Source organism: Orycteropus afer, unplaced genomic scaffold (assembly GCF_000298275.1).
Source record: "Orycteropus afer afer isolate SDZICR_OR568_19922 unplaced genomic scaffold, OryAfe1.0 scaffold00018, whole genome shotgun sequence".
Taxonomy (NCBI): Eukaryota; Metazoa; Chordata; class Mammalia; order Tubulidentata; family Orycteropodidae; genus Orycteropus; species Orycteropus afer.
In genome coordinates, this window is record NW_006921605.1 from 15,705,353 (window position 1) to 15,717,381 (window position 12,029).

The window sequence follows — 12,029 nt, forward strand, 5'->3', positions numbered from 1 at the left end:
CAAAATAAAATTAAAAAAAAAAATAAAAAATAAAAATAAAAAGTCACCTCCAACAGTCATTATTTTCTCTCCTATTGGTATGAAACAACAAAAATTAAAAGTAACTTCTACATCAAAACTGTACTCTCAGCATAACTTGAAACCAAAACCAAAACCAAAACCCACTGCCACTGAGTTGATTCCAACTCACAGCAATCCCACAGGGCAGAGTAAAGCTGTAAATCTTTATGGAACTGGACTTGCCTCACCTTTCTCTTACAGAGTACCTGGTGGGTTTGAACCACTCACCTTGTGAACAGCAGCCAAATGCTTTAACCACTGCATCACCAGAGCTCCTAACTTGAAGCCAGAGAATGCCAGAATCAAAGTGCTTAAAAAGAAAGGTAACAAAAATTGTTGTGGAGAGGACTCACTAATGGATCTATAGACCTCCAATGTGGAAAACAGTGGGCGAAAGTCTGAGGAGAAACAGGCTATTTCCACAATGTCAGAGTATTTCTCCCAAGGTATTTATTAATTAGAAAAGAAAAAGTGTAACTCTACAGCAGAGAAACCTAGCAGACACCACTGAAGCACAGGATCGATGCTGTAACGAGAGAGCACATCAGAAGCCACTGGGAGGTGTGCCTGGTGAAGGGCACACTGCCACTTCTGTTGTGTTCTTACCAAAACAGAGCCCCAATCTCATGATTAAACAAAACAGACAAATCCAAAGCAAGAAACATCCTACAAAATAATGAACACTCTTTAAAAGTGTCAAGACTGTGAAAGATAAGGAAAGACTAAAGAACTGTCACATGCAGGAGCTGGATTGGATCCTAGGGGGGCAGCAGTAGAAAAACTGGAGAAGTCAAATCAAGTCTATAGCTGTTTACAAGTATTATATCAATGTTAGCTTCCTACTTTTAATAATTAAACTATGAATAAACAAGACATTAACACTAGAGGCAGTTGGGTGAGGGCACAGGGAAATCTCTGTACTATTTCTGTAACTTTTCAGCAAGCATAAAGTAGAAAGTTTCAAAATAAAAAGTTAAAAAGTCACCTTTAATTTTTAAAAAATAAGCAGGGTTTTCATAAACAATAGTATCTGACATTCTTCCAATTTGTCTTAAGCTCACAGCTTCCCATTTTAGACACTTTGACTGCCTCAGAAAACTCTTCCTATCTAGTCCCAATTCACTAGAAAAGGACTTCCATGTTTGGTAAAGTAGGGGTCAGTGAAAATGAAGGGAACCCTCAATGAGACGGACTGACACAACAGCCACACCAATGGAATCAAACATACAATGACCGTGAGTGAAGACGGCACAAGACCAGGCAACGCTTCCTTCTGTTATATGCAAGGTCCCCACGAGTCGGAGTCATCCCAGCAGCAACAGCAACAAAATGCCAACTCAAATACTATAATTCAAGGACCAGCTTCTCCCAGAAACATCCTCTGATTACTAAAGACCTTCTCTGAACTCCCAGGACTGTATCCTAAGATAGAGTTGTATGACCTGTGGTTATATAGTTTTCAGTTGTCTTATGCTTGCATTTCTCATTATAAAAAATCACAAAAGCTTCCAGAAAGCAGGGGAAAAGCTACATACCATTTTAGTGATGGGCCCCAGCACTGAGCTAAGTATATAGGAAGTGCTTATTAAATACACTGACTCATCCACTCATAAACTATTAAAGAAACTAGAGATTTAGAAATTCACATCACCTGTTTACTGCCTCTTTCCTTTATCAGACACCAATTACAAGGCTAATGGACCACTAGTCATAACCTAAGTATGGCAATTCTCATAATATCTTACTTTCAGGAAGTCTCTACAATATATACTTCCTTCAGTTTAATAAAGTCGTCTGGAGTGAATAAACACCATAATCTACATTAGAGAGAAAGAACTGCAGTAATCAATAGGAATATAGGTCTACATGAGACATCCTATAAACTACTTTAAAAATACAATTTAAAAAATCTATTAAAATTCCTCATTCAAGGATAACATGAAATGCATAATCGAATAAGCAACTTCCACAAATAAGATTCAAAGATACTGATGTTGTGTGAGATAGTTTCCATGACCCAGGGTTGCATCCTCAGAGTATTCCTAGGATGTCTACTGATCTGTTAAAGTCATGCAGTGGGAACAAATAGCCATTTTCTTTGCCAAGAAAATACCATAGATGAATATTAAAAACAGTTCTGTTAGCCAAAATTCACATCTGCACACACTTAAAAAATGTAGCTCTTCTTTCTTTCAATAATCATTTGTAATACGTTCTAAAAAACACAAAAATGTACAATGCTCTACACCTCGCTGGTTAACCAAGGGTTTAGATGAAGTGCAACTGATAGAGTCTATAGTATTATTGACAAAGATTATTAATGTACTCTGAAATATAGATACGTGTGTGTGTATGTAAGTTTTCTGGCATATTATTACTATAAAAACTAGTGTAATCAACACAGTGTGTATTAGAGAAAAGACAAAGATACAGATTAATGCAACACAATCAGAAAGTCTAGAAGCAGACTCAGACATAGATGGTCAATTTTTGACAAAGGTGTAGTGATAATTCCATGGGTAAAGGACGGTCTTCTTAACAGATGGTGCCAAAAACTGGATATTCATATGCAAAAACTGAACCTTCACATGTACCTTGCACCATTCACAAAGGTTCCTCAACATGGACTACAAACCTAAATATAGAACCTAAGACTATAAAACGTCTAAAAGAAAACATGTTTGTGACCTTAAATTAGGCAAAGCTTTCTTAGACAGGACATCAAAAGCATGATCCATAAAAGAAAAAAACAATGATAAATTGGACTTCATAAAAATTAAGAACATCTGCTCTTTGAAAGATAATGTTAAAAGAATAAAAATATCAAGCCATTGGCTAGGAGAAAGTATTTGCAAATCATGTGTCTTCTGAAAAATTTGTAACCAGAATATATAAAGAACTCTCGAGGTTCAATAAAAAGAAAATAAACAACCAAACATAAAATGGGAAAATATTTAAATAGACACTTTACCAAGGAAGATATTCAGATGACACACATGAAAAGATACAAAACATTATTAGTCACTAGGTAAATAAAAACACAGTAACATACCAAGATTAGAATGACTAAAATAACACTGAAAAATTGGCAATGCTAAGTGCTGGGGAGACGTGAGAAGGTGGAATTCTCACAAAAGGCTAGTGGGAATGTGAAATGGTATAACAACTTTGGAAAATGATTTGGCAGTTTTTAATCAAGTTAAAAATATACCGAACATACAACCCAGCAATCCTTCTCCTTGCTATTCACCAAAGTGAAATTAAAATTTATGTTCACATAAAAGCTGTATGTGAATATTTGTTTTTGTTATTAACCAAAAAAAAAAAAAACACAAAAAAAACCAAAGCTACTGCCAGGGACTCAGATCCAACTCATAGCGACCCCTCCTTGGGTTTCCAAGGCGGTATCACTAAGGAAGTAGATTGCACAACCTTCCTTCCGGGGAGTGGCTGGTGGGTTTGAACTGCCAGCCTTCTGGTTAGCAGTCAAATACCTTAGGCACTACACCACCAGAGCTCCCTGTTTTGTTATTAGGTACCATCAAGTGAATTTTCGACTCAGAGCAACCCCATATTAACAGAACAGAATGCATTACTGGGTTTTCTGGGTTGATTTTCACGGGAACAGATCCCAGGTCCTTTTTCAATAGAGCTACTGAGTGGGGTGAACTACCTGCCTTTCCATTAGCAGTACCTGTACCACCAGGGCTTCTTTGTAACAGACCAAGTATTTCCCTTATTCACTGCCAGGCATTAGCACATATATGAGGTGATTGAACAGTTCATAGCTTGGGTCAGGCTCACCTTAGTCCTCAAAGTAACATCTTTGCTTTTTAACATTTTAAAGGTTTTTGCAGCAGATTTGTCCAATGCAAAAAAGGGATAGTGATGTTATACTGAGGCCACTCAGTTCTTGGTGTCAGCTGACCTAATGTGATGCCAGGGCTGAAAGGCCAGTCCATCTTCCTCTTTGGGACTCTGTGGCCTCCCAGGAGTGGAAAAGGGGAAGCAGGCTGAAGATGTCCATGGCTTAGGGGCATGGCAGCAATAAAACTAGACAGCGATCTCTGCAAAGCACTATCCAGCGGTATGTATACACAGTATTGGTAATGCAGACCATCCATAAAACACTGAAAAATACAATTAAAAACAACATATTCCATCTGACAAAAAAATGAACCAGCATCTTTCCAGGTTGGTTTCTGTTTTTGCTTTTGGTTTTCCCTCTCTGTGAGCTCACCTGTGAAAGCAGCTCTGGTGCTGCAGTGGTTAAAATTTTTGGCTGCTAACCAAAAGGTCAGCGATTCGAACCTACCAGACGGCTCTGTGATATAAAGATGAGGCAGTTTACTTCTGCAAAGATTTACAGTCTTGGAAACTCTATGAGGTCCTACAGGGTTGTTATGAATCAGAGTTGGCTCCATGGCAATGAGCTTGGTTTTTTTGGTTTAAGCTCATCTATGGCTTTTGCTAAATTTGAATCAAGCAACATGAATGTTTATATGCTGTTCTTTCTTTTTTTTCTTCATAGCATTATATTGTAGGTACTTTGCTCATGTCATTCATGAATATTCTACAACACAATTAAAAAGTTTTCATGAACTTAAAATATTATAACTTACTTAAATTTGCCCATATTATTGGGCAATTAAATTGTTTTCAAATTTTTACAAGTATATATGGCCCTTCTAGAACTATTCTTACCCACAAATGTGTTTACGTTACTGGAGATTTTTACAAGTATTATTTAGATTTTCTGAATAAGTAAAGCCATTCCACATTTCATCCCTGTCCCCCAAGGCTTGCAGTTTTCCTAGGAGTATTTCTACCACTGTGACTAGCTGCTTGGGCTTCTTAGAAACAGACAATACATATACAAAAACACATTACCTATTTTTTTTTTTTTTTAAGTACACATATTAAACATGGCACACATCTTGCTCTTTTTACTTCGTTACACATGTTGGAGACCTTCTCCCCACAGACCAGTAAATACACAGCTACCTCTTTCCTTTTAAAGACTGCATAGTTTTGCATTGTCTGGAAGATCACATTTATTGAATGAATCCCTTAGTGATCTGTAACTAGGACTCCACGTGACTTTGAGCTCGGCAGCCCCATTCAGACAGGGATGGTAAGACCTTTGTCAATGTAAATATTCAAAGAAATGATGACATATACCCTGCTCTTCTTGTTTAAGAAACAAACTCCCAGACATTACCCCTGCATTTATTTACTAGAATATGAAACAAATGCTTCAAATAAGAACCAGAAAAAGTAGGAAAGAAGTAAGGACTGATGTGAAAAAGAAAATGAATGTAAGGAACACATGCGGGGATACATAAACTAATTTAACTAAAATATTTGATCTGTATATTTTTCAAAATGACAGTAAAAGTTTTAGTTCTGTATAACGTGTAATGCCTTTTGCGATTCAAAGAAGGTTCACAACTGAGGTCACTTGGAGACACTTTAAAATCTTAAATCTTATTATAAATGAATAGTTCATCATATTCAAATTATGTACACACCCTGAGTTTTCCAAGTTGATATGTTTGCATTTTTTCTTTTATAAGGTAATTCATTGTTATGTTTAGAGACGCCATTATCTCCCAACCAAAACCTCAAGCCATGGCTTGCTGTAGCCAGAGGACAACACCAAGTTTAAATTCATCAGCAACTGTGGGGTAGGATAAAACTGATACTCGTTGTTGCTTGTCAATCAATTTTTATAAATCTAAACTGTTTGAGCACAATTTTAACTTTAAAATTTAAAAACTTCACATTTTTAGCAAAGGAAAACAGTCAGGGAAAAGATCAAAGCAAAAAAACAGGCTTGAGATTAGAGACCCATTTTAAGCCCAAATGACAATGTCTTTATAAGTTAATATTAATCCTTTAATTATAAATTTCAAAGGTTTAAGTAGTTTCTATGACCTTAGCTTTGAATAATTATGCCATATAGAGCTTTTCTTAAATTTGAAAAAGATGCTGAATTGTTGCTCAAAAGCTTTTAATGACTTCAGGCTGGCAGAATTCCAGCAGAATCCTTCAGATACCATTTAAAATTATAGACCAGGAACCCCAAGCTGGTAAGTGCCATGACAATTTCATAAGCGCTTTTTACTTACAGCGAACACTGTGGAAAATGTTTGATGTGCTGTTACATTTTTTAATATCAAAATGTGAAGCTAAAATAGCCACTTATAAGGGAGAACTCATGAAGGAAAAGATGACTAGATCTGACTAACTACAAATTAAAAATGTTTGTGTACCAGAAAGATTGTAAAATTGAGAGGCAAATACCAACAATATTTGCCACAAAGACATAGGTTTCATAATCCTAAATATAAAAGAAGTTTTTTAAGTTGAGAGAAACACTAATACCTTACAATATGATGGCAAAGGACATCAAGAGGCAATTCTCAGAAATGACATAGAAATAAAAAAGTAACCTATTGCAAAGGTCCAATCTCTTACTATGTAAATTAAAATGACTTGTCACAAAAATACCAAAAATTTAACAAAAATATTAATAATACTAAGTGCTGGACAAGGTAAGATGACATTCTACGTTGGGAGAAACAAAGGATAACCTTTTTGAAAACCAATTTGACCTAGTAGTTCTACTACTGGGATTTTAGCTTAAAACAAAACAAAACCCTGTAAATGTTGAAGGTATTACTCTCAGCATTATTTTAAACAATATTTTTAAGAAAAACCCAAATGTGAAAAAAAACCTCTCTATTTTCAAAGAATTTCAAATCACATTGGAATATTCTTAGCATAAAGTTAAGAAAAGCAAGAACCCCAACTGTTCATTCAGTGTGATTTCAGTCAGCTTGGTTAGTCTAGCTGTTTCACATGCTACAGGTAATCCCTGGGTGAGGTCAGTACTGGGGAATTTTACAGTTTTCTCTACTTTCCATGGTTTCTAAAATATCCTCTATTTCAAGAAAGGTTATAGTTTAAACAGCTGAATAGATTTCTGAAACAACAGTAATTTTTAAATCCCAGAACTTTCGTTCTTCTGAAAATCAGCCACCATCATCACTTAGTAATGGTCTTTAATTTTTCAAAGGTTCATATTCCATGGACTTTGTTTCATTTTGGTTTGAGGAGGTTTTAAAAGGCTAGAAAAGCAGCTTTCGCTTTGCAAATGTCAATCATATGCTCTCTTGGATTCGTGAATTCAAGTGTGTTGACCTTGTGGAGTGATTTCATGTTTCTCTAATGTGAAGCCGTTGACGGTATCATTTGGGTCTAAATCAATGCCGACAGAAATTCAGGTAGGATCTGGACTTGGGAATTCTTTTATAACCTTCCCATTGTAAGTGCTACTGAAACAACGCAGCCCATGTGCAATGTTACAGTCAGATCCGTTAGTATTCTGGTGCTATTCCCCTCTCTTCTTTCAACATCAATTTTATATTTAACAATGGAAAATTATCTTCTAAACCACTCAGTTCTGACTGGATTTTTAACGGTGGGCAAACATTTCAGTATTCAGATTTATTTCAAGGTAAAAAACCTTAAATTTTTTGTAAGATACAGAGATAAGAATTCAAGTACCTTACATAATGAGACACCAGGCTGATTATTTCAGAATTGCTAGATTATTGTTAATTCAAAGTTCACAGTAAGAACTTACAAGTTTATTAAATTTTGCAGGAAAAAACCAAAACTATGTCTAGAAAAAGAATTACGGTACGGTATTACTTTATTAAGTAATATGGAAGAATTATAACTAAAATAACATGACTGGTTAAATATAAAGATGTATCTTGTCTTACCCAATGTATTTATAACAGGTTACAATTAAATTTGGATAAATCAACAACATGTCCTTATTTCTGTTCACTCACTTAACATTTAATAACCGCCTGCTCTGTGCAAGGCACCATGCATGATCCTGCGGCTTTAGAAATGAGAATGTCACAGGACTGCTGTTGGCACGTCCACTCAGCTCCTCATGGCATTTGGAAATGTTCAACTCCTTTCACAATTTAAATAAAAGCCACTAATCAATCAGAAATGCAAATTAATCCTGTGATTAAAAGCCCAACACATTTTACCATAGCATTTGGAGTTGGTGCATTTCCCCAATTCAACAAAAACAAAGCTCAATGCCCTAAATATGAGGCTAATTAATGCTCTCTTCTCTTGTTCTAATTTTCCACACTCGCCAACAAGTCCTTGTGGTTTGGCCACTTGCTCAGCACCTTTATGGCATGTCTTCTATCATCATTCTGCTAAAACTCCAGCTCTATCTTCCTGTGCTACTTCTGCTCCCAATTCAAGTCTGGAGCATCCATTTTCTAGGCTAACGGTACCTATGCTCGCCTCTCTGCCTGTGCAACTCCAGCTCTACCTCAGCGCAGTCCCTTCCTTCCTCTTCCTGTCAGCAGCATTCTGTCTGTCAGCGCAGCCTGAAGCCTTGGCTTCCACTCACTTTCTTTGAAATTCCTCTCTCTGAGCAGACTACTGCAATTCTTTACTAAGAATGGAGATGCTATTACTAGATACAAGCTCTTCTCAAGTCTTATCAGGGAACTTCTCTGCATCATGAATAATCTTCTTCCTCCTCCCTCAATTAAACTCCTGCTTCTTTTTATTCATTCACTGGATGTACTAGGTGAGCACCTACATTAAACCAAATTTTCTAGGTACTCATGATACAGAAATGAGTAAGCTGGACAAGGTTCTGCTAATGTAGCTTACATGTTCATAGAGGAAAAAGACAAGAAACAAGGGAACCAACAAAAAAAATGTGATTTCAGAGAGTAACACTTGCTATGCAGACAATGGGACAAGGTGAGGTGGTAGTGGTAGGCTGCACTTTAAATACAGAAGTCAAGAAAGGACTCTGTGAGGAGTGCAGATTGATGAGAAAACATGGATGGTCACACGAAAATCACAGGGAAGACTATTCCAGGTAGAAGAGGGGCAGACATAAAGACCTGGAGACAGGAGAGAACATGGCAGGTTCTAGAAACACCAATGTCTCATGTGGCTGTGTAGCCACAAGGCATAGGTGGGCTGTGTTGGTGATTTCAGCTCTCAAGCCTTCAATTATCTATAATTCTCTGCATCATTAAGCTCTTCCTCTTATGTACTTCAAAATGCTCAAAAAAATTTTCAACCCCAAAATATATTCCCTTTAACTCTTGCTCCTTTTTCAGAATTATATCTGACTTTTAACACCAAAAAGAGCTCTGTTGGCACAGTGGTTAAGGCATTTGGCTGCTAACTAAGAGGTCAGCAGTTTGAACCCACAAGCTGCTCTGCAGGAGAAAGATGAGGCAGGCTATTTCTGTAAAGATTTACAGCCTTGGAAATCTTATGGGGCAGTTCTACTCTATCTTACAGGGTCGCTATGAGTTGGAATTTACTCAATGGCAGTGGATTTAATGTCAAATTTCCCCAAACGTATGTCTACTTCCTCACTACTGTCTCATCTGTCTTTTGCAGTAGTGTTTCTGTCCACAGTATCATTTCCATTAATCTGTCCAAGATCATCAATGACTTCTCAGTCAATTCAAATCCAGTGACCTTTCTTCAACCCTCATCATTACATGATTACCTGTAATATTCCTAACAATCCTCCATTTCAAAATATTATTTTCCCTTTACTTCCATGAAGTTACATTCTCATAGTCTTACCTGATGACCATTCTTTGACTCCGTTTCATCCCCAACCTCTTAAATGTAGTTGTTCCCTTAAGTTCTTCCTTCACAATTGTTTTATTCTTTCTTTCTATATTTCTCTCTTTAATAGACTCACCAGGTCATGGCCTCCCTGTAGGGGACTCCTACAGCCATTTTTCTTCCCACTCCTGCCTTTTCTTATGACCAATGGAAATGTCTTTTCAATAGCAAGTAAACATCACAGCTGACTGTAGCAACGGTACTTCAAAACTCAACTTGTTTCTAACTGAATTCATCATCTTCTTCACAAAACCAGAAACTTCTCCTCCATTTCCCAATTTATTTAGGATTGAAATTATACTTAGCAAGTCTAATCATTCCTATCTCTGCAATGACTCTCGAACATCCCTGTTCTATACCACTGCCACTAGGATGATGCATACATTATCTCTCATTCACCTCTAACACACCCCCAAGGACCTTCCACTTGAACTAATCCTATCCTTGCCAGTTACATAAACTGCTATGACATCTTGCCAACACGCTGAACCTCATCACCTTCTCCTGTCCTCCTTAGTCACTCACACATTTCCAGCCAGGAACTGTTCTTCCTGGTGTTCCTCCAAAAATCCAGGCTCCCTCCCGACTTTTTAGAGCCCCTTTCCTGCATATTTCTGGGGTCAGAGCTATGCTGCCAAGGGCAAAGTCAGATAAATCTGACTTTCAGATAAATTAAGCTACGATAAAATAAAAATCTGAGGATCAGGGTCTATGTTAAATCCCTGTGTAATGCCTAGAATGGTGTAACGCAAACCCACTGCCATCAAGTCAGATCTGACTCATAACAACCCCTCCTTGGGTTTCCGAAGCGGTATCACTACAGAAGTAGATTGCTCAACCTTCCTTCCGAGGAGTGGCTGGTGGGTTTGAACCACTAGCCTTCTGGTTAGCAGTCAAATGCCTTAGGCACTATGCTACCAGAGCTCCTAGAATGGCGTGGTATACTCTAAACAGGCTTGATATTATTAAATGACAAGAGGAAGAGGTGCAAAAATTAAACAGAATCAGACAGTTGTTAAATTACTTTTTTGAGGTTTCCTGACCCTAAGATACAGATTGTTCTTAAAGAACTCAAGGGGCAATTAATAGCTGTTTTGACTAATAGCAATTTACATTTACTAACCAAATAAAATACCTTGCACTTTTTCAGAACACTGAAAGATACTATTTGAGACTCTGCAATGAATAACCTCAAGAGTGAGAACATTATACTGAGATCTATTGTAAAGCTAAGTAACTCTAAAGAAACTTTTCTGATTTCATCTGAAAAATCAATCTGGGAAAACAAGACATCCTTTATGATACCCTATCATAAAAAAAAAAAAAAATGCCCTGAATCTAGATGTGATTATTAGACAACCTAAGAAAGATTTGAAATCTAGTCTTAACCTAGGAAATTCAAAGCTACTACAGCCCAAGTATTTCTAATTACTTTAATATTGGACGATATCATATTGTTTTCTCACAATGTGCATTTAATTATTATAAAATGGAATATTCCACACAATTCCTTCCATGAAAGTCAAGGAAAAAAGTAGGAAATTCCTTAGATTATTTTAGTGGTGTTTAGACATAGGGCAAGATACTCAAGCTGCTCATTTGAAGAGTTTATAAATCAGAAGAGGAATCTATGCCACCACCTCTTAGAGATTAAATATTAGGGTGCTAGCAGTGGATTAGAAACATGGGGTTCAAGTGTCCATAAAAAATCCGCTGGATTGCTTACCTTTTCCAACGTCATCTCTGTCTCTGCAGCATGAGTTTTTTTCAGCTCTATCTTCATCTTCTCTGATTCAGCCTTCAGTTTGTTGACAGCAGTCTCGTGGTCCCTTGCAGCCCTTTGCTTTTCTTCTTCACGAAGAAGACCCAGCTCTACCAGCTGTTGTTTCCTCTGTGAGTTCACGTTAATCAGCTCTTCTCGCAGCTTGTGAACCTGGGCCTCCATGTCAGCAATCACCTTGTTTATAAAAACAGAAAAAATGGACAGAGGCATGAATGGGAAAGTCACAAAAGAAAAAAAAAAAACGCCAAAGGCCAATAGGCTACCAAAACTAATTCACTCCTTCCTTTTCTCATTCCCCACCCACTCCCATGCCACTCCCTCCCAGCAGGTAAACGCTACCCAGAACACTTTACCCATATATTTATATCTTTAAATAACATATTGTTTAATTTTACTCATTTCTAAATATCTATGTGACTAGAATAACATTATATGTATTATATAACAACAGTATTACACGTATTCCTCTGCAACTGGC

General features: G+C 37.0%; 1 protein-coding gene across 1 annotated transcript in view; it reads right to left on the reverse strand.

Moving 5' to 3' along the window:
- CEP112 (centrosomal protein 112) overlaps positions 1 to 12,029 on the reverse strand; it is a 600,502-nt gene that overhangs the window by 213,559 nt on the left and 374,914 nt on the right. Inside the window, exon 21 of the mRNA XM_042783552.1 lies at positions 11,495 to 11,725. Coding sequence (XP_042639486.1) covers positions 11,495 to 11,725 — 231 coding nt within the window. The remainder of the gene's footprint in view (positions 1 to 11,494; positions 11,726 to 12,029) is intronic.